This window comes from Aphidius gifuensis, linkage group LG5, assembly GCF_014905175.1.
Source record: "Aphidius gifuensis isolate YNYX2018 linkage group LG5, ASM1490517v1, whole genome shotgun sequence".
NCBI lineage: Eukaryota > Metazoa > Arthropoda > Insecta > Hymenoptera > Braconidae > Aphidius > Aphidius gifuensis.
The window spans coordinates 14454622-14478800 of NC_057792.1; the positions used below are offsets into that span (position 1 = coordinate 14454622).

Here is a 24179-nt window from a genome sequence, read left to right on the forward strand (position 1 = left end):
TGTTTACAAAATTTAACAGTAAGTATGTTTACAATTTATTTATTTATTTTTTGTTAAATCAATTGATTGAATATTCATTGTAAATGCACTGTTTTGTGTTTTGTGTTTTTTTTTTAAATAATTTCATAGCATTTTGTTGGTATAAAATTATTATAAATGTGTCAATAATTATTAAATATTTAACAACATATAAAATGACTTGTTTTGGCAAGTGTATCCACACACAACCACAAGTATCATTTTTCATCAAATTGCGCATGTCTAAATGTGATATATTCAATTTGCGGGAAATCATTTAAAAGTTGTAAATATAATGATAATTTACATATTGATATTTTATGAATATTTATAAACAATTTTAATATGAAAATAAATTTTAATTAAATAAATAAATACAAGTTATTAATTGTAATTTTATTTTATAAAAAAAAAGATAAAATTAAATCATTAATTAATTATTTAATTATTCAAGGTTTTTTGAATTTTAAAATTGTTTTTTGTTCAATAATAATTAAATCCAGTTGAATAAAAAAATATCGAAGAAATCTGATATTTATGATATTTTATTCGCGGATTTATTTTGCGTCCAGATTTAAACTTTCAATAATCAGTCCAGTCAGTGTTTGCGGCTCGAGAAAGTGAGACCTGGTTCAGCACCACGTTGTTTTAAAATACATACGCTTATACATGTTTCATTGTTGATAATAGTGACACACAGGTAACATAGATAATACAAGCAAGGTTACAACAGTAATAAAGTTAAATAATAAAAATAATTTTATGACAGATAAGCTGAACAACTTGAAGCATCTGTCATACCTGAAAAAGTATACCACTTGATTTATCATTATATCATGATTGCATGACATTATCTTGATTAAATACTCCTTATTTTTATCAATTAAAATTAGAATAAAATAATTGTTTTAGTTATTTTTTCTAGATTAGATATTGGTCATTGATAATTAAGTGTAAAAAAATTAAATAATCATGAGTAAATCAACAGCCTACACACTTCGGAAAATTGGCCTTGATGCTGTTTGCTTTATTGCTGGTAAATTTACATACAATCTTACAAATTATTAATTATTTTTTTTATTTACTATCTAGCATTATTTAATATTTAATTAATTTTTATAATTATTTTTTGATTTAATTTACAGTTACACTTGGAGTAATATGTTTTCCCATTTATGCAGTACATCATCAACGTGGATTTTTTTGTGATGATGAATCAATAAATCATCCATTTAAAAATGATACAATTGAAACTAAAGTATTGAAATTTATTTCATTTGGTGTTACAGGATTTTTAGTGAGTTCATCATTATTATTACTATTAATAGTTTTTTTTATTCATAAACACACTGTTTGTTTAATAATGCACTGCATCACAGTGTGTTTACATTACTTTGTTATTTTAAAATAAATATTTTTTTTGTTCTACTTAAAAATGAAAACAAAATTTATTTAAAATAAATTTCGAAACTAAATATTTAAACTTAAAATTTTTAAATATAATATTGTAATTTATTTAATTTTTTTTAGATGATAATTGGTGAATTTTTATATTCGAAATCATCAAAAAGAAAATCAGGATATTCATTATTTAGTTATGAAATTCCATACTGGATGTTGATGGCTTACACCAAGGTGAGATAAGAATTACGATATTTTTATTTAATTATATCAACGTGTAGAAATAATCAAAATTAAAACATCATGATAACTCAATTTATTAGATTCTACTTAATCAATTTTTGATCTTTAAATTCTTGTTACTAGGTTGGAGTATTTACTTTTGGAGTATTTGTAAATTTTTTGATTGTTGATACTGGAAAATTTACTATTGGCCGATTACGTCCACATTTCTTAGACGTATGTCGACCAAATGTTTATTGTCATGAAAACAGTACATTTGAGTATCTAAAAAAATATCATACTGATTTTGAATGTACAAATAAAAAATATGAGAATAAATGGAAAGAAGCAAGGTAAAAATTTGTTGATTTTTTTTTTTTATATTTTATTAAACTCTTGAGTTATAAAAAAAAATTAAATTTTGCATTGCATAATATAAATAACATGAGATCTTCTATATTCGTGAAGAAGGTCACAAAGTGTAATTGGCTGAAAATAGATTTAGCTCGTTCAATTGTCGTAACTGAAATAGTTGTTGTGAATTTAAATATATTATATTTTTTGATATTGAATCATTTAAAATTTATTATTTTAGATTATCATTTCCATCTGGTCATTCAGCTGATTCGATGTATGGAATGTTGTTTTTCGCTGTAAGTAATTTTGATGATTCAATTAAAATTATAATGTATTTCTATTTTATAAAACAAATTGTATTAAATAATTTTTTTTGTAGTTGTATCTGCAATTGAGAATTACATGGAAGGGTAGTAAATTATTGAGACATACACTTCAAGTCATGTGTTTATGGATGGCATGGTACACAGCAATGTCACGTGTTTCTGATTACAAACATCATTGGAGTGATGTCCTTGCTGGAATGTCAATTGGTGCTACTATTGCCCTTATTAATGCAAGTGTCTTTTTTATTTTTTATTATTTCCATCAATGAAAATTGATTTTATTTTATTTGGTTATTATCTTTTCAGTTTTTTTGCATTGGTAATTTTTTTAAAGAACGACGAGCTCAAAGTTCTGATCAAGGACCAATTGCTGTTGGTAAAATTACACCAATTGAATTGGATACAACTGATAGTGCTCGTTAAAATTTACAATTTCACAATTTACAATTTTTACTTTTATTACACTACAATGGCATATGTACTTAATTTATTTTATTAATATTTTTGCAAATTATCTTAATAGTGTCAAATAATTTATAAGAAAACAAAAGAATTATATTTTTCATGTAAAATACTAATCAAAAGTTCAACAGTAAGTATTTAAAAAGTACAAGAATATATTGATAAATTTGTGCCTAACTAGATCTGATATAATAATAATTATATTCATTTATGTATTTTTTTTCACAAGGTATTTATGAAAATGTATATTGTTGTTATTTTTATAAGTGTTTTACCATAAAAATAATAAGAAAAAAAACCGTTACAATATTAAAAATATTTATTATTAATTACTTATCAAAATTAATGTTGAAAAAAAAATTTTGATTTATTCACAAATGTTTTAATAACTGTAGTTAATTATTTTTCATAACGATTTATAAATTTTATACATAATTTATAGTATTAATTAATGTGTCAACTAAAATCTCACAGAAATAATTATTGTTAATGTTCTTAAAATATGTAGATTGTTTTTATTGTTGTCGTTGAATTAAATACAAAAATAAAAATGAAAAAAAATGTGTTAACAATTTTTAATGACATGTTTTTTTTTATTTAAAACTGAAAGACGTGACTGTAATTCAAGACATAATGTGATCTCTATGTCAATTTTTTATTAACTTTATTGTTCATCAACTTTCCTAATTTTTTAAAATCTAAAATTTTATTATAATTATTGAATAAATAATAAACAAATAACCAATACAATATTAACATTAAAATATAAACAATTAAATTACAAATTAAAGTATTTTATTCTGACGAAAAAAAAGTTTTCTATTTAATTAATTAATTGAATCAATTATTATAATTTTTTTTTCAAGAAAAAAACATGCTCTATTTTTATTTTATAATTTTAATTATTTCATGGTTGGTTGTTTGTTCAATCGAAAATATCTTCTATACGTAATCTGATATTCTACAATGTATCCAGATTTAAACTTTTAGTAATCAGTCAGCTTTTATCGCTCGTCGAAGTAAGAGCTGTTTTATCACTGCCTTGTTTTAAAATTATGTAACTTTGAATCAATTGCCATACCTGAAAAAGTATACCACTTGACATATAATCATAATCTAATAATTGAGAGATAATAATTTTTTAATTTTTTTTTGCAGCTTAAATATTGGTGACTCATAATAAAGTGAGAAAAATTAAATCATCATGAGTAAATCAACAGCTGACACACTTCGAAAAATTGGCCTTGATGCTGTTTGCCTCATTGCTGGTAAATTTACATACAATTTTACAAATTTTAAATTATTTTTTTTATTTACCATATAGCATTATTAATATTTAATTAATTTTTATAATTATTTTTTGATTTAATTTACAGTTATACTTGGAATAATATATTATCAAAAATATGCAGTACGTTATCAACGTGGATTTTTTTGTGATGACGAATCGATTAATCATCCATACAAAAATAATACAGTTTCAAGTAATTTAATGTATTTTTTTTCGTTTGGTGTTACAGGATTTCTAGTGAGTTTATCATTTTTATTATTTTTTAATTTAAAAATTTTCCTCCGTAAATACACTGTTTATTTAATAATGCACTTCATGAAATTGTGTTTACATTACAATGATATTTTTCGCTTTATTTCTAAATGAAAATAAAAACAAAATTTATCTAAAATTAAAGAAAACAATTATATAAAAATAAAATTTTAACTTAAAACTTTTAAATATACATGTATATTGTTGTTTATATAATTATTATTATTGTTGTTGTAGATCGTAATTGGTGAATTTTTATATTCAAAATCATCGAAAAAACAATCCGGATATTCATTATTTGATTATGAAATACCAAGCTGGATGTTGATGGCGTACACCAAGGTGAGATAAGAATTATGCTATCTTCACTTGATCAAAATTGGTCTTTAACATTGTATAAACAATGAAAATTACATCATAAAAATGACGAAATTCATTCGATTCAACTTGATTAATTTTTAATCTTTAAATTTTTCAGATTGGAGTATTTGCGTTTGGAGCATTTGTAACTGTTTTGATTGTTGACACTGCGAAATACAATATTGGCCGATTACGTCCACATTTCTTAGACGTATGCCGACCAAATGTTTATTGTCATGAAAACAGTACATTTGAGTATTTAAAAAAATATCATACTGATTTTGAATGTACAAATACAGCATTTGATAAACATAAATGGGAAGATGCGAGGTAAAAATTATCGTATAATATTGTTGAATTTTTTTTACATTTTATTAAACACTTGATGATATTTTTGATGTTACAATAATTAAATTTTTAATTTTTATTATTTTAGATTGTCATTTCCATCTGGCCATTCAGCCTATTCAATGTATGGAATGTTGTTTTTTGCTGTAAGTTATTTTGATAAAGTTATCCATTAAATAAAATTATAATGTGTTTTTATTTTATAAAACAAATTGTATTATATAATTTTTTTTGTAGTTGTATCTGCAATTGAGAATGACATGGAAGGGTAGTAAATTATTGCGACATACACTTCAAGTCATGTGTTTATGGATGGCATGGTTTACAGCTATGTCACGTGTTTCTGATTACAAACATCATTGGAGTGATGTCCTTGCTGGAATGTCTATTGGTGCTACTGTTGCACTTATTAATGCAAGTGTCATTTTTATTTTTTATTATTTCCATCAATGAAAATTGATTTTATTTTATTTGGTTATTATCTTTTCAGGTTTTTTGCATTTGTGATCTATTCAAAGAACGACGAGTTCAAAGTTGTGATCAAGGAACAATGGCTGTTGGTAAAATTAAATCAATTGAATGTGATAATGTTCAATAACTCTTTACTTTTATTACACTAAAATGGCTTGTGTACTTATTTTCACTAGATAAATATTTTCGAAAAATAAGAGCTGTATTTTTTTTGTAAAATGAGTGAATATTTAAAACGTAAAAGAAAAAATTGATAAATTTGTGCCTAACTAGATCTGATATAATAATAATAATTTTATTTGTTTTATTTTTTTTTTTTTTTTTCATAAGTATTTACGGAAATTTTCCTTAGTCATCTATGATAAAAATAATAAGAAAAAAAAACCATTGTGTTTCAAAATAAAAAATAAAAAAAACCGTTACAATATTAATAGTAAAAATACTCTGTAAAATTGCTGTTAAATATTTAAATAACAGTAGATAAAAATATTCTAAGTCTGCATTTTTTTCAAATAAAACTACAAATAAATAGATAATATTTTTTTTATCAAAAATCAATATAATGATCATTATTTTTTAGAACGATTTATAAATTAATACATAAGTCAAGATATTAATTAACATATGAATCAAAATCTCACTTAAAAAATTATTGTTAATTGTTATTATGTCGTTAAATTCAATATAACAAAACTAAAATAAAAAAATAAATGTATTATCAATTTTTAATGACTAAGAATATTTTTTATTTAAAACCGAATGCCGCAGGTGTAATGTTGAGTATGAGGTGATGTTCTAATAGTTCTATAGTTTGTTGAATAGCTGATATTAGTGACACATCAACTGATAAGAAGGTGAGTTTCCGAAAAAAAATAAAAAAATTTATTTTCGATATTTTTAACATGGCCTTAAAAAGCACACCCAGTCCAACACTAATTTTTCATTCAAGTGACACGTCTTTTAAATCCACGTTGTGATACTCAGGTGTAATATTTTAATAAAAAATTGATTTTAAAAATAACTGTTCAATTGAGCCAACAAAATTTAATAATATAAATTAGAAAAAAATTATTTAATTATAATTAAATTTATAAATAATTGATCATCAATTTTAAATAATATAAAATTAAAATTATTTAATTCAAAATTATACAACATGACCACATCAATGTCTTCTGGTGCGATGAAAATTGTCATTGATTTTTGTTGTTTTTTATCAGGTCAGTTAAATTTTATCAGATAAAAATTATATTAAAATTTTATTTGTTAAATATTTATTTGTTTTTGATTTTTTAAAATTATTTTCAGTTGGAATTGGAATACTGTATTTGATGCTTTTCACTGAGCCATATGAACGTGGATTTTTTTGTAATGATGAGTCAATAAAATATCCATTCAAAATATCAACAATTTCAACTGAAGCAGCAGCTTTTTTTGCTTTTTTCATTCCAACATTTGGAGTACGTTATTTTATAATTTTCACAAATTAATTAACGATTTATAAATTTAGATTTTTATATATTTTAATTGTTGTATAAATATATTTTTAAAGATGCTGATTGGAGAAATTTTTCATGGATATAAATCAACAAGTAAAGTAAATCGAGAATTTTGTAAACGAAGAGTTCCTACATGGATTGTTCAAGTCTATCAAAAGGTAGAAATGAATTAAGGATTTTTTAATATTAAAAGAATGATAATTTACATGGATTTTATTTTTGTACAGGTGGGTTTATTTGCTTTTGGAGGATTAGTAACAATTTTAATGACTGAAACAGCCAAGAATAGTATTGGAAGATTACGTCCACATTTTATTGACGTTTGCCAACCAAATATCGATTGCAAAAATGGCTCTTACGAGTTTCAATATAAATATCATACTAATTTTACATGTCAAAATGAAGATAGAAAAAAATTATGGGATGATTCAAGGTAATTAAAAAAAATATAAATACAATAAAATAAATATAAAATTCATTTTTATCATATTTTTTTTTTTAGAAAATCATTTCTTTCAGGCCACTCATCTTGCATGATGTATGGAATGGTTTATTTTGCTGTGAGTAATTTAATCATCACATTAAAAATAAATTTTTTTATAATTTTATTTTCAGTTTAATTAACAGTATTTAAGAGGTTTAATTTCTGTTGTTTTTGTAGTTGTACTTGCAGTTGAGAGTTACATGGAAAGGTAGCAAATTATTGAGACATTCTCTTCAGATTATTTGTTTGTGGTTTTCATGGTATGTAGCAATGTCCCGGATCTCTGATCATATGCATCATTGGAGTGATGTTCTTGCTGGAATGCTACTTGGAACAATTGTTGCACTTATTAATGCAAGTTTCATTTTTCTATCTCTTTATTTTTAATTTTACATTTTTTTTACTAATTATTACTACGATCAAAGAAATAATATAATAATTCATTTCATAATTTATTTATTGATTTTTTAGGCTTTTTGTGTAGCTGATTTATTCAAGGAGAGACAATGCGTTGATAAGGATCATCATCAAAGATCACCCGCCGAACAAAACATGTCAAATGATATGACAGATTCTCCTATAATGATTTCTAAATAATAAATCTAAGTAAAAATATTATATAAAAATTTTAATATTTTTATCAATGATTCTCGAGCAACAAATTACTACATATTTATTTTTATTTTCTGGTGATATAAAGATATAATAATCATTACTTTTTATCCATCAAAAATCATTATTTATCAACTTGAGTCACTCACTCATTTTAACAACAATTTTTGTAAATTTAAATTCCAATTTTGTTATTAATTTTTTATGAACTTTTTTTATAAATATATTGACAAAAAATTAACAATTATTATTTTATTATTTAATAGATATAAATGTCAATAAAAAATTGATAACAAAAAATTTGTAAATAAGGAAAATAATAAAGATAATAAATCAATAAATTTTTGAATTTTATTATACTGTAAAATAACGAGTTTTATTTTGAACATATTGTCTAAAAAAAAATATATAACTCAAATCAAGATAAATGACTCAATTTATATTGTCAAATGGAAACCAGACAATGAATATCTACCAGCTATAAATTTAAATGTTCATGGAGGGAGGAAGAAGTCTTCAACATATATGAGTACAATTTAAAAATTTTAAATTGTCATTTCTACTCTTTCACATACACCTGTTATACTCATGTACTAAAAAATTATTATTTATTAAATTATTTGAAAATTTGTGCATGCGAAATTAATTAAAATGGATAGATCAATGAAAATTATACTGCGAATGATTGGCATTGATCTTTTTTTATTAACCATTGGCAAGTAAAAAATTAAATGTAATTTTTGTAATTTTATTAATATTATAATTTTATTTTTACAGTTGCTTATCTAGCATTTTTTTATAAGACATTAACGACAACTTACAAACGTGGATTTTTCTGTAACGATGAGTCAATTAGTTATCCATACAAAGAATCATTTATAGGTTTTTGGAGGCTTATGATTATTTCATTAGGTATCCCAATGCTTGGGGTAAGATAAAATTAAACAAATGCAATTTTTATTTTCAATTTAATTCTACAAATAGCTTTGATAATTTTTTATTATTTTTATTTTTTAATTTATTTGTGACATTGTTATGTATTGTTGAACACTGAGTGGTATTTATTGACAATCCATCAACATCTCAGTGTTCTCTAAAATATTTATTAATCGTTTTACGATAAGAAAAAAAGTAAAATATAAATTTACTAAGAAAAAAAAAGAGTCCAAGGTTTTTCGATACATGTTTTATTATTAATTAATTTATAATATATTTTTTGAAATATTTTTAAGATGCTTTTTGGAGAATTTTTATATGCAAAAATCATGAAAAAACAATCAGTATTTGTAATATGTGGAATTAATATTCCAATTTGGATTTCAATGGCTTACAACAAGGTGATTGATTATTATTTTTTTTTTAAATATAATATTATATAATAATTAATAATTAAAAATTTAATTAAAAGATTGGAGTATTTGCATTTGGAGCTGCTGTGAATGTATTAATAACTGAATCTGGAAAATTGACTATCGGAAGATTACGTCCACATTTTCTTGAAATTTGTAAACCAAATATAAGCTGCAGTGATGTTAGTAACTTTGAAATTCAATACAAATATCATATTGACTATGAGTGTACCAATAATAATACCATAGATTATTGGGATGCAGCAAGGTAGTATTAAAAAAAAGTTGAAAAAATAATCATCCAAATTATAATTAGTGCAAAAATAATATTTAAAAAGTTAATGTTAATTTTAGAAAGTCATTTCCATCAGGACACGCATCATGCATGATCTATGGAATGCTTTATTTTGCTGTGAGTAATTTAATTATCAAATTATTATTTAATTAAAAATGAATTTTTTTATAATTTTATTTTTTGTTTAATTAAGAGTATTTAATAGGTTTAATTTCTGTTGTTTTTGTAGTTGTACTTGCAGTTGAGAGTTACATGGAAAGGTAGCAAATTATTGAGACATTCTCTGCAGATTATTTGTTTGTGGTTTTCATGGTATGTAGCAATGTCTCGGATCTCTGATTACATGCATCATTGGAGTGATGTCTGCGCTGGAATGCTACTTGGAGCAATTGTTGCACTTATTCATGCAAGTGTTTATTAACAATAATTAATGTTATTATGTTCAATGAAAAAGTAGGAAAATTAATCTTCTAATTTTTTTGTTTTTAGGTTTTTTGCATTAGTGATTTATTTGAGGAAAGACAACGTGTTGTCAATGACAATAGTCAAAACACAATGATTGCAGAAAATATAAAAACAATTGAAAGTGAAAATCGATCAAATGGACTATTTAATAATGAAACAAATAATGATTATGTTTATCGATGTTAGAAAATTAAATATTATTAAACACAGTATATAAATTATTTTAAATAAAAAAAAAAAAAAACGAATTGGATTTAATGTTGTATTATTAAATCGTCATAATTTAAATAAAAAAATTGAATATTTTTTCTGGATGGAATATTCGTTGACTTAATTTATTAATAAATTAAAATAAACATGAAACTATTTTTATAAAATTACTATTTATTTAATATTCATACATTTTTATAAGTATATTATTAATTTTTTTTTTAATAAAACATGAAATTGTTTATTAAGTCAAAAAAAAAAAATAGAACAAATTTATTCGAATTTTTCTTAAATGTATGACTATTTTTGAAAATGTATTCTAAAAAGTTTGATCTTTGATATAGCTATAATTAAATTTCATAATAATAAATTATGACTAAATTAAAAATCATCAAATGATTGAAATAATTATTAATAATAAATTAATTTTTCAAACTAATTTATTTATATTGTTATATAAATACTTTTTCGCGTTGCACTAAAAAAAAGTAAACAATGGTTTAGATGGAAACACTAATATTTCCGGCAGCCATATAAGATATGTTTTTTCACCATCTTCGTAAACTTCGACGTGAAGTTTGTATCGGACAGCACTGAAAAATTAAATTAACATTAATGCATATTTTATATTAACAATTTATTGGAGATATAGATAAATACTTGCAACTGAAATTAATTAAAAAATTCGTTCAAGATATTATTGATTAATATTCAACTTACACTCTATGGCCATCTGGTCTTTTGAATACTACTGTACCATTATCAATTAATACATAACATGTTTTTATTTCTTCAGTTAATATCTCTCTTATAGATAATTCTTTAGTAGCAGCATTATCTCTTGATAGTTCTTTTACAACAGCAATTTTATTTTGTAAATTTTTATCTACTTTTTTGTCACATTCAATATTCACATTATGTTTGAAATGATAACTGTAAAATATGAATAGCATTATTAATGATATATGTTTATTATCTACTATTCAATGGAGATATGAATGAATATAATCAAAACTGATATAAGGTAAACCTAATAATCAAAAAAAAGATTTAAAGTTATTGTTTAATATTAAACTTACACTTCATCACTTTCGTCTGCTTGTATTTTTACTATATTTTCAAATAATAAACTAAAATTGCCGATTCTTGGAAATAAGTCCTCATATGATGGTAAAGTCAATCTAAATTCTTCACTTGGTTTGTGAATGGTCGTCCACCTGTAAAATAAATATAATATTATTAAAAAACAATTCGTGAATAATTGATAATATGTTAATTAAATTAATAATAAATATATCAAATGAATAATTCCAATAATGGAAAAAAAACTTTTAAAATTATTGATTAATAATCAACTTACTTTTTTTCACTCGTTGGTGTTTTAAATGTTGTTTTACTACCTGAATAAGTATAATTAAATTTACCATTCTTCTTAAGTGTTGTTTCAGGTTCTTCTATTTTTTCAGCAGCAATTTCATTTTGTAAAGTTGTAGACGTTTTTTTGACACCAAGGCTCAATGTGTGATGGAAAGTAAATCTGTGAATTTTTTATTAAAAATGCATTAAAAAAATTAATAAATAATCAACACTAGGTAATTTTTTTTTTCACTTACTAAAACATTAATAATAATTGAATAATTATTAATTATAATAAAAAATTGGTTCACTAAATTATTAATTAGTATTTAACTTACGTTGTATCACCATCTTCTGTTTTTAATGTTAATTTACCATTATCAAGTAATCCATTTAATTTACCAATTTTTACTGGTATTGGTTCTCCTTTTGGAAATGGTTCTTGTATATTTGCATCCAGCTCTTTGCTAATTATTAAATTACGTGTGTTATTGTTCATGAGACTGTAAAATAATAATGAATAATTATGTATTATAGAAATAAATAATCAACATTCGTGAAATGGACTTGATAAAATATCAATCTAAATGCTTTTGATGATCAAAAATTGTTTAAGAAATTATCGATTAATATTCAACTCACGTTAAATTGTCTTCTCGTGATTTAATTTTTATTTCACTATCATCAAATAATACACTAGATGTAATAATTTTTGATGGAATTATAGAATACTTTAGGGTTTCGTTATCAACTGCACCAAGCATGTCAAAAATTTCCCAATATGTAGGATCTGTTTTAAATTGATCTGTATAGTAAATAGCAATATTAACAACAATGATGGTAAATGGAATTGTAGAATACCATAAAATTTTTTTTGTAACAGCACTTATCGTTTTCCAATATCCAGCTGATCCTTTTTGAGCTATATAAAAAAAATAAATAATAAAATGTTCAATAAATTAATTCAATAAATTTGTATGTATTGTTGAATGTAAAATATATCATACTTTATATTAATTTTATTTATTTAAAATTAAAAAGTATAAAAAATGATCAATTTTATTGAAAATAAAATTTTGTCAATAGTAAAAGTTGAAAAGTCACCGAAATACATGTGGTATGATTTAAGTCCTATTTCATCATTCGAAATCACTCAGTTTGCATTTATACTTTTAAAATTATACATACATATTATGTATATTTACTTAATAAATTTCGTATATAATTACAAGGATAACATGATTTACCTGATGTAATTGAATTTTTGGTATTATGACTAAAACCATTTCTCACGTGGCACATGGATTGTAAATATTTTGTTGTGTTTTGTTTTGTAATATATCTTGTTGTCCGAACAAGTCGCAATCCAATTATTTTTGCAATTCCACTCATTGTTATTATTTATTTTTCTATTTCAAACAACAAAATTATTTATTAATATTAATTGTGTTATTAACAACAAATTAAACTACTAGAAAACGTGGGAGCAGAATGTCAGTTGTCATATGGAAAATTAGAAAACCATGAAGCAAGAAGATCAAAGAGAGAAAACGAGAGTGAAAACACGTGCGACGATTATCACGCATTCTATTCCACTGTGGTTGATATTTGAACTTGGAATAATTTTATAAAACAGAAAAACTTATGATTCATTAGTTTTCATTAGTTTTCATAAGTTATGAATTATAGAAAACTAAAAAATCTTTGTTTTTTTTTAAAGAATTATTTCATAATTCAAATTTGAACAATTGAATTATTCTTGAATCGAAATAATTTTGAAATTATTTTAATGTAGGCACAGCTTTGTATAGAATTTGTCAAAAAAAATTTTTTTACTAAAATTTTAAATTAGAATATTTATTAGAGTACTGGATATATCTAGGAAAATCCAAATAAATTCAAGTGAATTTTATAAGCAGGAAAAAAAAATGGATAAATTATAGTTTTGGTCTTCAATTAAATTATAACCAATAAATATCAAAACAGATTCAAGTTATAAAATTTCAATTGAGTTTTTAATTTTTATTTATTTTATCTTATTATTTTAAAATTTTTTATTATAGCTTGATAGATTGTTTTTTTTTTATAATAACTTTTTGCTTTGTAATGATACATATTTTAATAGAATCAATGATTACTGATTGTTAATCAATTTTCAAAACTTATTTGTTTATTATAGTTTAATAAATTAATTAAAGATACTTTTATGTTCGTTGCACTAATAAAAATAAACAAAGATTAAGATTTAAACATAAACCAAAGTTAAGTACGGCTAATTCCCATCAAGAAATATTTTTTGACCATCTTTGAAAAGTATTATTAAACATCTGTGTCTGACCATACTGTAAAATGAAAATAATATTATTATTAATGTATATTTTATATAAACAATTTATTGAAAATATAAATAAATACTTAAAACTCAAAATAGTTAAGTATTATTAACTTAAAAAAAATATTCAACTTACATTTTTTCACCATCTTGTGTTTTGAATACTACTGTACCACTATCAAAATTTATACATGTTTCGTCAGATAACATATCTTCTGCAGGTAGTTTTTTAGTATCAATTATATTTTGTAAATTTTCATCCAATTTTCTGTCATATTCAAAATTTACATTTTGTTTGAAATAAAAACTGTAAAATATAAATAGCATTATTAATGATGTATTTTTCTTATCTACTATTCAATGAAAATATGAATAAATAATTTAAACTGATAATAGATAAACCTGATAATCAATGGAAAGATTTAAAATTATTGTTTAATATTAAACTTACACTTCATCACTATCGTCTGCTTGTATTTTTACTAGATTATGGAATGAAAAACTAAAATTTTCAGTTGTTGGAAAAATGTCTGAACTGGATTAGAACGATCGACGGTAGTGTCCGGCCACCTGTGAAATAAAAATAATATTATTGATAATGTATATTTTTTATCAATAGTTTTTGAATGATTAATAATAAATATGTTAATTAATTATAAAAATATATGATGAATAATTTTAATAGAAAAAAAAAAGTATTTCAAAATTATTGATTGATAATCAACTTACTTATATTCATCTTTCGATATTTTTAATGATAATTCATTATCTGGAACTAAGATATTAAATTTACTCATTTTCGTTCGTTGTAGACGTTTTTGTGACTTCAAGGATCAGTGTGTTATGAAAAGTAAACCTGTAATTTTTTTATGAAAAGTTTATTAAAAAAAATTGATAAATAATCTACTAGGTGATTTTTTTTCACTTAATAAAACATGAATATTAATAATTAAATAATTATTAATTATAATAAAAAATTGGTTCACGAAATTATTGATTAATTAATTTAAACTTACGTTGTATCACTATCTCCTGTTTTTAATGTTAATTTACCATTATCAAGTAATCCATCAACTCCACCACTTTTTATTGCTACTGGTTCTCCTCTTGGAAATGGTCCTTGTATATTTGCATCCAGCTCTTTGCTTAATATTAAATTACGTGAGTTATCGTTTTGAAGACTGTAATATAATAATAAATAATTATGTATTATAGAAATAAATATTCAACTTTCATAGAATAGATTGATATTATTGACTTGATAAAATATCAAATTAAATACTTTTAATAATCATAAAATTCTTCAACTCACGACAAATATTTTTCTTTAAATATTTCTATTAAATCGTCATCAAATAATACACTTGATGTAATAATTTTTGATGAAAGTTTCGTCCTCGGCTGCAGTGAGCATGTTATAGCTTTCCCAAAATTCATAGTCTGTTTTAATTTTGTATACACAGTAAATAGCAATATTCATAACAATAAATGGCACTGAATAGATCTTAATAATTTTCAGACATCCAGCTGATTGTTTTTGAGCTGTATAAAAATAATAAATAATAAAAATTAAAATAAATTAATTAAATAAATACATTGTTGAATAAAAAATATAAAATACTTGTGTTACGTACCAAGTTGATTTAATTAAATTAGTCTATGAAATAACAAAAGAAAAGAAGAATATTTAACTTGAAAAATAATAATATAATTTATTAGGAATAATTTAGTTCAATCAACTTGGTATTAGGAGGGAATGTGTAAATTTTGTAGATTCTACCTTGTTGTTGTGGTTTATCCAAAAGTAGTTTAAATAGAGAGCGTGTCAATCCGGATGGTCGCCTGATGATGGTGATAATTTTCGAATAATCCAATAGGTAACACAACTCGTAGCACAGAAAACAACAACCCGGAAAAATTCACAGTCAATGTTAGGATTTAGGAAGGGTATATTTTGTAGGAATAATTATTTGACACAGTTATTTAATTAATTTTTTTTTTAAATTATTATTTTTAAAAAATTTTATTGCTGCTTAATAAATTGTTTTCTTTTTTAATAATAACTTTTTGCTTTTCAATGATTTATATTTTTAAAAAATCAATAATAATTTTCAATAGCTATTAATTATAAATTAATTTTCAAAACTTATTTATTTATTATGGTTTAAAAATACTTTTGTTCGTTGCACTAATAAAAATAAACACATATTAAGATTCAAGCAAGACCCAAAGTAAAGTACGGCATCGCACGAAGATATGTTTCCAAGCCATCGTCGAAAACTGTGAAGCGGATCGTACGTCGGACAAAACTGAAAAATAAAAAATGACATTATTTATGTACAGTTTATATAAATAATTTATTGGAAATATAAATAAGTACTTGAAATTGAAAAGTATTTTTAACTCGGAAAAATATTTAACTTACACTTTTTCACCATCTTGTGTTTTGAATACTACTGTACCAGTATCAAATGTTGCATTTATTTTTTCATAAGGTGCTAGTTTAATAGCAATTTTTTCTAATTTTTTGTCACATTCAATAATCAGTCTCTGATTGAAAGAATAACTGTAAAATATAAATAATATTGTTAATGATGTATATTTATTAATTATTATTAACAATTCAAATTAAATTTATTTTTTTAATATTCAACTTACACTTCATCACTATCATCTGCTTGTATTTTCACTTTAGTATCAGATATATGATTAAAATTTCCAATTACTGGAAATTTGTTACTTGATGATACTGAATCTGATCTCGTATAGTTCTCAAGGTTATAACCTTCTATATCAGGATCGAGGACAATGCTTGTCCAGCTGTAAAATTAAAATAATATTATTAATAATGTATATTTTTTATCAACAGTTTGTGAATGATTAATAATCAATATGTTAATTGATAATAAATATATCAAATAAATAATTCTAACAATGAAAAAAAAATTCATTTAATTAATACATTGAATTTACCTATTTTCGTTGGTATTGTTTCACGTTGGTTTTTTTTGATAGCATCTATTTTATTTTGTAAAGTTGTAGATGATTTTTTAACTTTAAGGCTCAATGTGTGATGGAAAGTATACCTGTAAATTTTTTATTAAAAGTTTTATTAAAAAAATTAATAAATAATCAACAGTACATAAGTTTTTATTTCATTTAATGAAACATTAATTTATAATAAAAAATTTGTTTGAGAAATTATTAATTAGTATTTAACTTACGTTGTATCACCATCTTCTGTTGTTAATGTTAATTTACCATTATCAAGTAATCCATTGAAATTACCAATTTTTATTGGCATTGGTTCTCCTCTTGGAAATGGTTTTTCTATGTTTTCATCCAGCTCTTTGCTTAATATCAAATTACGTGTGTTATCGTTTACGAGACTGTAAAATAATAATGAAGAATTATGTACTATAGAAATAAATATTCAACTTTCATAAAATAGATTAATATTATTGACTTGATAAAATATACAATTAAATATTTTTGATAATGACAAAAATTTTTTAAGAAATTATTGATAATATTCAACTCACGTTAAATTGTCTTCTCGTGATTCAATTTTCATTTCACTATCATCGAATAATACACCAGATGTAATAATTTTTGATGGAATTATTGAATACTTTAAAGTCTCGTTCATAGCTGCAATCCACATACGAAGATCTTCCCAATAACTAGGATTTGTTTTAATTATATATGCCCAGTAAATAGCAATATTCATAACAATAAATGGCACTGAATAGATCTTTATCGTTTTCCAATATCCAGCTGATTGTTTTTTAGCTATATAAAAATAATAAATAATAAAAATTAAAATAAATTAATTTAATAAATATATTACGTCATTCGACATCGCTCGATTTTATTTCAAAATTTTTGTCTATATATTCCAAATTATATAAATTATATATAATTACAGGAATAACATGATTTACCTGGTGTGATTGGATTTTTGGTAATATGACTACATCTATTTCTCACGTGGCACATGGATTGTAGATATTTTGTTGTGTTTTGTTTTGTAATATATTTTGTTGTTCCAACAAGTCGCAATCCAATAATTCTCGAAATTACACTCATTGTTATCATTTATTTTTCTTTCTCAAACAATTCAAATATTTATTAATATTAATTGTGTTATTAACAACAAACTAAACTGCTAGACAACGTGAGAAAGCAGAATGTCAGTTGTCACATGGAAAATTGGAAAACCAAGAAGATCAGAGAGAGAAAACTAGAATGGAAACACATGCGACGATTATCACGCATTCTTTTTCATTGTGGTTGATATTTGAACTTGAAAATGAAAACAGGAAAATTTTTCGTTTTTATTGATTATAGGAAACTGAAAATCCTACGTTTTTTTTATATAAAATTATTTAATGAAAAGTAAAAAAAAAAAATAGATATATTATGATTTTCTTTATTTTTAAATTAAAAATAAATATAAAATCAAATTCACGTTATAAAATAAATGCTTCTTGGAAAAATTGTTGTACTTATTCATGCAAGTGTTCATTAACAATAATTATTATATTTATATTATATAAAAACGATTGAAAGTGATAATCGATCAAATAGACTTTTTAATAATAAAACAAATAATGATTACGTTTATCGATGTTAGAAAATTAAATATTATTAAACACAGTATATAAATTATTTTGAAAAAAAAAAAGAATTAGATTTAATGTTGTATAATTGAAACGTCATAATTTAAATAAAAAATTCGGTATTTTTTCGTTGATTTAATTTATAAAAAAAATAAAATAAACTTGAAACTATTTTTATAAAATTACTATTTATTAAATATTCGTACATTTTTATAAATATATTATTAATTTTTTTTTTAGATAAAAAATGAAATTGTTGAGTAAGTCAACAAAATAAAAATAAAAAAATGGAACAAACTTATTCGAACTTTTTTAAAATGTATAACTATCTTTAAAAATGTATGTATTTTGAAAAGTTTGATCGTTGATATGGCTATAATTGAATTTCATAATAATAAAATATGAATAAATTGAAAATCATCAAATGATTTTAATAATTTTTTAAACTAATTCATTTATATTGAAACTTTGTCAATTCCAAGTACCAAAGAAGATATGTTTTTGCACCATCTTCAAAAACTTCAACGTTAAGTATGTGTCGGACAGCACTGCAAAATAAAAATGACATTAATAATGTATATTTTATATAAACAATTCATTAGAGATATAGATAAATACTTGCAACTCAAAATAATAAAAAAATTCGTTCAAGATATTATTGATTAATATTCAACTTACAATTTATCACCATCTTGTGTTTTGAATAATACTGTACCACTATCAATCGATACATCACATGTTTTTATTTCTTCAGGTAAACTTTTTCTTAGAGATTTGTTAGTAGCAACATCATCTCTTGATAGTTCTTTTACAACAGCAATTTTATTTCGTAAATTTTCATCTAATTTTTTGTCGCATTCAATATTCAAATTATGTTTGAAATGATAACTGTAAAATATAAATAATATTATTAATGATGTATAGTTATCATCTACTATTAGATGGAGATATAAATAAACAATTAAAACTGATAATAGGTAAACCTGATAATCAGAAAAAAGGTTTAAAATTATTGTTTAATATTCAACTTACACTTCATCGCTTTCGTCTGCTTGTATTTTTACTATATCTTCAAATGAAAAACTAAAATTGCCAATTATTGGGAATAAGTCCTTATATGATGGTAAATTCAATTTAAATTTTTCACGGTCATCAGGGTGTTTCATGTTTGTCCACCTGTAAAATAAAAATAATATTATTAATCAACAGTTTGTGAATGATTAATAATCGATATATTAGTTAATAATAAATACATCAAATGAATAATTGTAATAATGAATAAAAAATCTTTCAAAATTATTGATAAATAATCAACTTACTTTTTTTCACTTGTCGGTGTTTTTAATGTTGTTTTACAACCTGAATAAGTTAAATTAAATTTACCATCTTTTCTAAGTGTTGTTGTAGGTTGTTTTTTTTTTTCATCAGCTATTTCATTTTGTAAAGTTGTAGACGTTTTTTTGACTTCAAGGCTCAATGTCTGATGGAAAGTAAATCTGTAAATTTTTTATTAAAAAGTTATTAAAAAAATAAATAAATTATTGTTAAAGTAATTATTAATGAATATTCAACTTACGTTGTATCACCATCTTCTGTTTTTAATGTTAATTTACCATTATCAAGTAATCCATTAAATTTACCAATTTTTATTGGTATTGGTTTTCCTCTTGGAAATGGTTCTTGTACGTTTGCATCCAATTCTTCGCTCAATATCAAATTACGTGTGTTATCGTTCATGAGACTGTAAAATAATAATAAATAATGATGTATTATAGAAATAAATAATCAACTTTCATAAAATAAATTAATATCATCAACTTAATAAATTATCAATTGAATACTTTCAATAATTACAAAAATTGTCTAAGAAATTATTGATTAATATTCAACTTACTTTATATTATTTTCCCGTGTTTTTATTCGTATTTCACCATCATCAAATAATACACTAGATGTAATAATTTTTGATGGAATTATAGAATACTTTAGGGTTTCGTCATCAACTGCAGTAAGCATGTCCCAATCTTCCCAAAATCGAGGATCTGTTTTAACCAGATATGTATAGTAACCAACAATAATTGATAATGGAATTGTAGAATACCATAAAGTTTTTTTTGTAAAAGCACCTATCATTTTCCAATATCCAGCCGATTCTTTTGGAGCTATATAAAAATAATAATAATTAAAATAATTTCACTCAACAAATCTAAAATATATAATATTATATAATACTTTATTAATTGTAATTTTTTGAAATTAAGTAGTATAAAAAATAATCAGTTTTAATAAAAATAAAATTTTGTCGATAGTAAAAGTTGAAAAGTCAATCGAAATACACGTGGTATGTTTCAAGTCCTGGTACATCATTTGACATCACTCGATTTTAGTTTAAATTTTCGTCTATACTATTAAAATTATAGATATTATAGATATTTATTTTGAAATTTTCATATATAATGACAAGAATAGCGTAATTTACCTGGTGTGATTGGATTTTTGGTAATATGACTAGATCTATTTCTCACGTGGCACATGGATTGTAGATATTTTGTTGTATTTTTTTTTGTATTCCCAACAAGTATTGTCCCAGCAAGTCGCAATCCAACTTTCATAATTCCACTCATTTTTATTATTTATTTTTCTCTTTTAAGCAACAGAAATATTTATTAATATTAATTGTGTTATTAACAACAGATTAAACTGCTACAAATGTGGGAGCAGAATTGTCAGTTGTCACATGGAAAATTAGAAAACCAAGAAGATCAGAGAGAGAAAACGAGAGTGAAAACATGTGCGACGATTATCACGCATCTTATTCCACTGTGGTTGATATCTGAACTTGGAAAGTAAACACAGGAAAATTTTTCGTTATTATGAATTATATAGAAAACTGAAAAACCTCCGTTTTTTTAAATAGAATTATTCGAATATTCGATAATTCAAATTTGGACAATTGAATTATTTATTATTCAAAATAATTTTGAAATTATTTTAATGTAGACACAGCTTTGTAGAATTAGTTTTTTTTACTAAAATTTTAAATTAGAATATTTATTAGAGTTGCAGAAATATATTTATGAAAATTTAAATAAACTCAAATGAATTTTATAAACAGGTAAAAAAAAAAAATAGATAAATTATAATTTTGTTTCTTATTTAAATTAAACAATAAATATAAAATAAAATTCAAGTTATACAATTTCAATTAAGTTTTTACTTCTTATATATTTTATTTTATTATTTTAAATTTTTTTATTACTCCTTAATAAATTGTTTTTCTTTAATAATAACTTTTAGCTTTGGAATGATACATATTTTGAAAAAAATCAATAATTATTTTTAATAATTATTAATTACAAATCAATTTTCAAAATGTATTTATTTTTTATAGTTCAAAAATACTTTTATGTTCGTTGTACTATTAAAAATTAACAAAGATTAAGATTTAAACTTCAAGTGCCTTCAACTCTGGCGACCCTCTGAAATATGCTGTTTTTTTACCATCTTCGACAATTACCAAGTCAAATTTCTTTCTGGCAATTCTGTAAAATGAAAATAATATTAGTATCAATGTATATTTTATATAAACAATTCATTGGAAATGTAAATAAATACTTGATAGTCAAAATAGTTTAGTATTTTTAACTTAGAAAAATATTGATTTGAAGTCATTTTGATAACTAACAGGTTCTATTAAGAAATTATTAATGAATATTCAACTTACATTTTACGACCATCTTGTGTTTTGAATACTACTATACCACAATCAAATACTATTTTCGTTCCTCCAGGTCTTCGTTCAGTTACGTATTGCTCTTCAATTGGCTATCATATTTTGTAAATTTTCATCAATTTTTCTGTCACATTTCAATATTCAGATTATCTTTCAAATGATAACTGTTCAATATAAATAGCATTATTAATGATTTATAGTTATTATCTATATTCAAGTAGGAATGCAAAATAATGAAAAACTGATATTGGTGACAGGTATGTATATTGGAGGTTTTTATTGTTTAATATTAAACTTACACTTCATCACTATCGTCTGCTTGTATTTTTACTGTCTCTTCAAATGAGTAACTAAAATTCCCAATTATTGGAAATACGTCTGTAAATTTTATTGGTGAATTTGAAGGGAACCTGTAAAATAAAAATAATATTATTAATAATGTATATTTTTTATCAATAGTTTGTGAATGATTAATAATCAATATGTTAATTAATTATGAATATATCAAATGAATAATTATAATAATGAAAAAAAATCTTTCAAAATTATTGATTAATAATCAACTTACTTATATTCATGTTTCGAGGTTTTTAATGTTACTTTATGATCTGGAACAAAGGCATGAAATTTACTCATTTTCATTTGTCGTATTTTAGATGGTTCTTTTTTCTCAGCAGCAATTTCATCTTGTAAAGTTGTAGATGTTTTTTTGACTTCAAGGCTCAATGTGTTATGAAAAGTAAACCTGTAAATTTTGTATTAAAAGTTTATTAGAAAAATTGATAAATAATCAAAACTAGGTAATTTTTTTTTTCACTCAATAAAACATTAATAATAACTGAATAATTATTAATTATAATAAGAAATTTGTTCACAAAATTATTGATTAATATTAAACTTACGTTGTATCACCATCTTCCGTTTTTAATGTTAATTCACCATTATCAAGTAATCCATTAAATCTATTAATTTTTACTGGTATTGGTTCTCCTCTTGGAAATGGTTCTTGTACATTTGCATCCAGCTCTTCGCTTAATATTAAATTATGTGTGTTATCGTTTTTAAGACTGTAATATAATAATAAATAATGATGTGATATATTAATAAATGATTAACTTTTATAAAATAGATTAATATTATTGACTTGATAAAATATCAAATTAAATACTTTTAATGATCAAAAATTGTTCGACTCACGACAAATGTTCTTCTTCTGTGAATATTTCTATCTCACCGTCATCAAATAATACACTAGATGTAATAGTTTTTAATGGAATTATAGAATACTTTAAAGTTTCTTTCTGAGCTGCAATGACCATGTTTACTTCTTCGCAAAATTCAGCATTTGTTATAATTTTATATGCACCGTAAATAATAGCACTACTTATAACAATAAATGTCAATGACACTGGATAGTTCTTGATAATTTTCCAACATCCAGCTGATATTTTTTGAGCTGTATAAAAAAATAAATAATAAAAATTAAAATAAATAAATTCAATAAATATATACCTATTGTTAAATATAAAGTATATAATACTTGAATAATTATAATTATTCAAAATTAAATAGTATAATAAATAATTAATATTAATAAAAATAAAATTTTGTCAAAATTTGGAAAGTCAACCGAATTACACTTGATATGTCTCAAGTTCTAATGCATCATTCGACATAGCTCGATTTTATTTCAAAACTTTTGTTTATACTTTTA

The 24179-nt window shown here is 22.7% G+C and overlaps 4 protein-coding genes across 4 annotated transcripts; 3 read left to right on the forward strand and 1 right to left on the reverse strand.

The window, feature by feature from the left end:
- The first annotated feature begins 579 nt into the window (after nucleotides 1-579).
- Nucleotides 580-5696, forward strand: LOC122856454. The gene is made up of 15 exons (XM_044158123.1): nucleotides 580-718; nucleotides 788-827; nucleotides 944-1054; nucleotides 1164-1315; nucleotides 1549-1653; nucleotides 1786-1994; nucleotides 2237-2294; nucleotides 2378-2554; nucleotides 2631-2742; nucleotides 4163-4314; nucleotides 4567-4671; nucleotides 4808-5019; nucleotides 5126-5183; nucleotides 5275-5451; nucleotides 5528-5696. Exons 3-15 carry the CDS (start codon nucleotides 991-993, stop codon nucleotides 5633-5635), a joined length of 1689 nt encoding a protein of 562 aa, XP_044014058.1. The 5' UTR covers nucleotides 580-718; nucleotides 788-827; nucleotides 944-990; the 3' UTR covers nucleotides 5636-5696.
- Nucleotides 5697-6664: 968 nt separating this feature from the next.
- Nucleotides 6665-8138, forward strand: LOC122856455 (putative phosphatidate phosphatase). The gene is made up of 7 exons (XM_044158125.1): nucleotides 6665-6728; nucleotides 6817-6968; nucleotides 7061-7165; nucleotides 7235-7440; nucleotides 7510-7567; nucleotides 7669-7845; nucleotides 7963-8138. The coding sequence occupies exons 1-7, from the start codon at nucleotides 6665-6667 to the stop codon at nucleotides 8086-8088; spliced, it is 888 nt and encodes a 295-aa protein (XP_044014060.1). The 3' UTR covers nucleotides 8089-8138.
- Nucleotides 8139-8754: 616 nt separating this feature from the next.
- On the forward strand, nucleotides 8755-10398 carry LOC122856456 (putative phosphatidate phosphatase). The gene is made up of 7 exons (XM_044158126.1): nucleotides 8755-8818; nucleotides 8881-9032; nucleotides 9336-9440; nucleotides 9512-9720; nucleotides 9807-9864; nucleotides 9977-10153; nucleotides 10237-10398. The coding sequence occupies exons 1-7, from the start codon at nucleotides 8755-8757 to the stop codon at nucleotides 10396-10398; spliced, it is 927 nt and encodes a 308-aa protein (XP_044014061.1).
- Nucleotides 10399-19176: 8778 nt separating this feature from the next.
- On the reverse strand, nucleotides 19177-23853 carry LOC122857698. Its single transcript, XM_044159994.1, has 6 exons — nucleotides 23663-23853; nucleotides 23368-23532; nucleotides 20052-20228; nucleotides 19765-19908; nucleotides 19411-19620; nucleotides 19177-19280 (listed from the first exon to the last, which is right to left on the reverse strand). Exons 1-6 carry the CDS (start codon nucleotides 23782-23784, stop codon nucleotides 19184-19186), a joined length of 915 nt encoding a protein of 304 aa, XP_044015929.1. The 5' UTR covers nucleotides 23785-23853; the 3' UTR covers nucleotides 19177-19183.
- Between the last annotated feature and the right edge of the window lie 326 nt (nucleotides 23854-24179).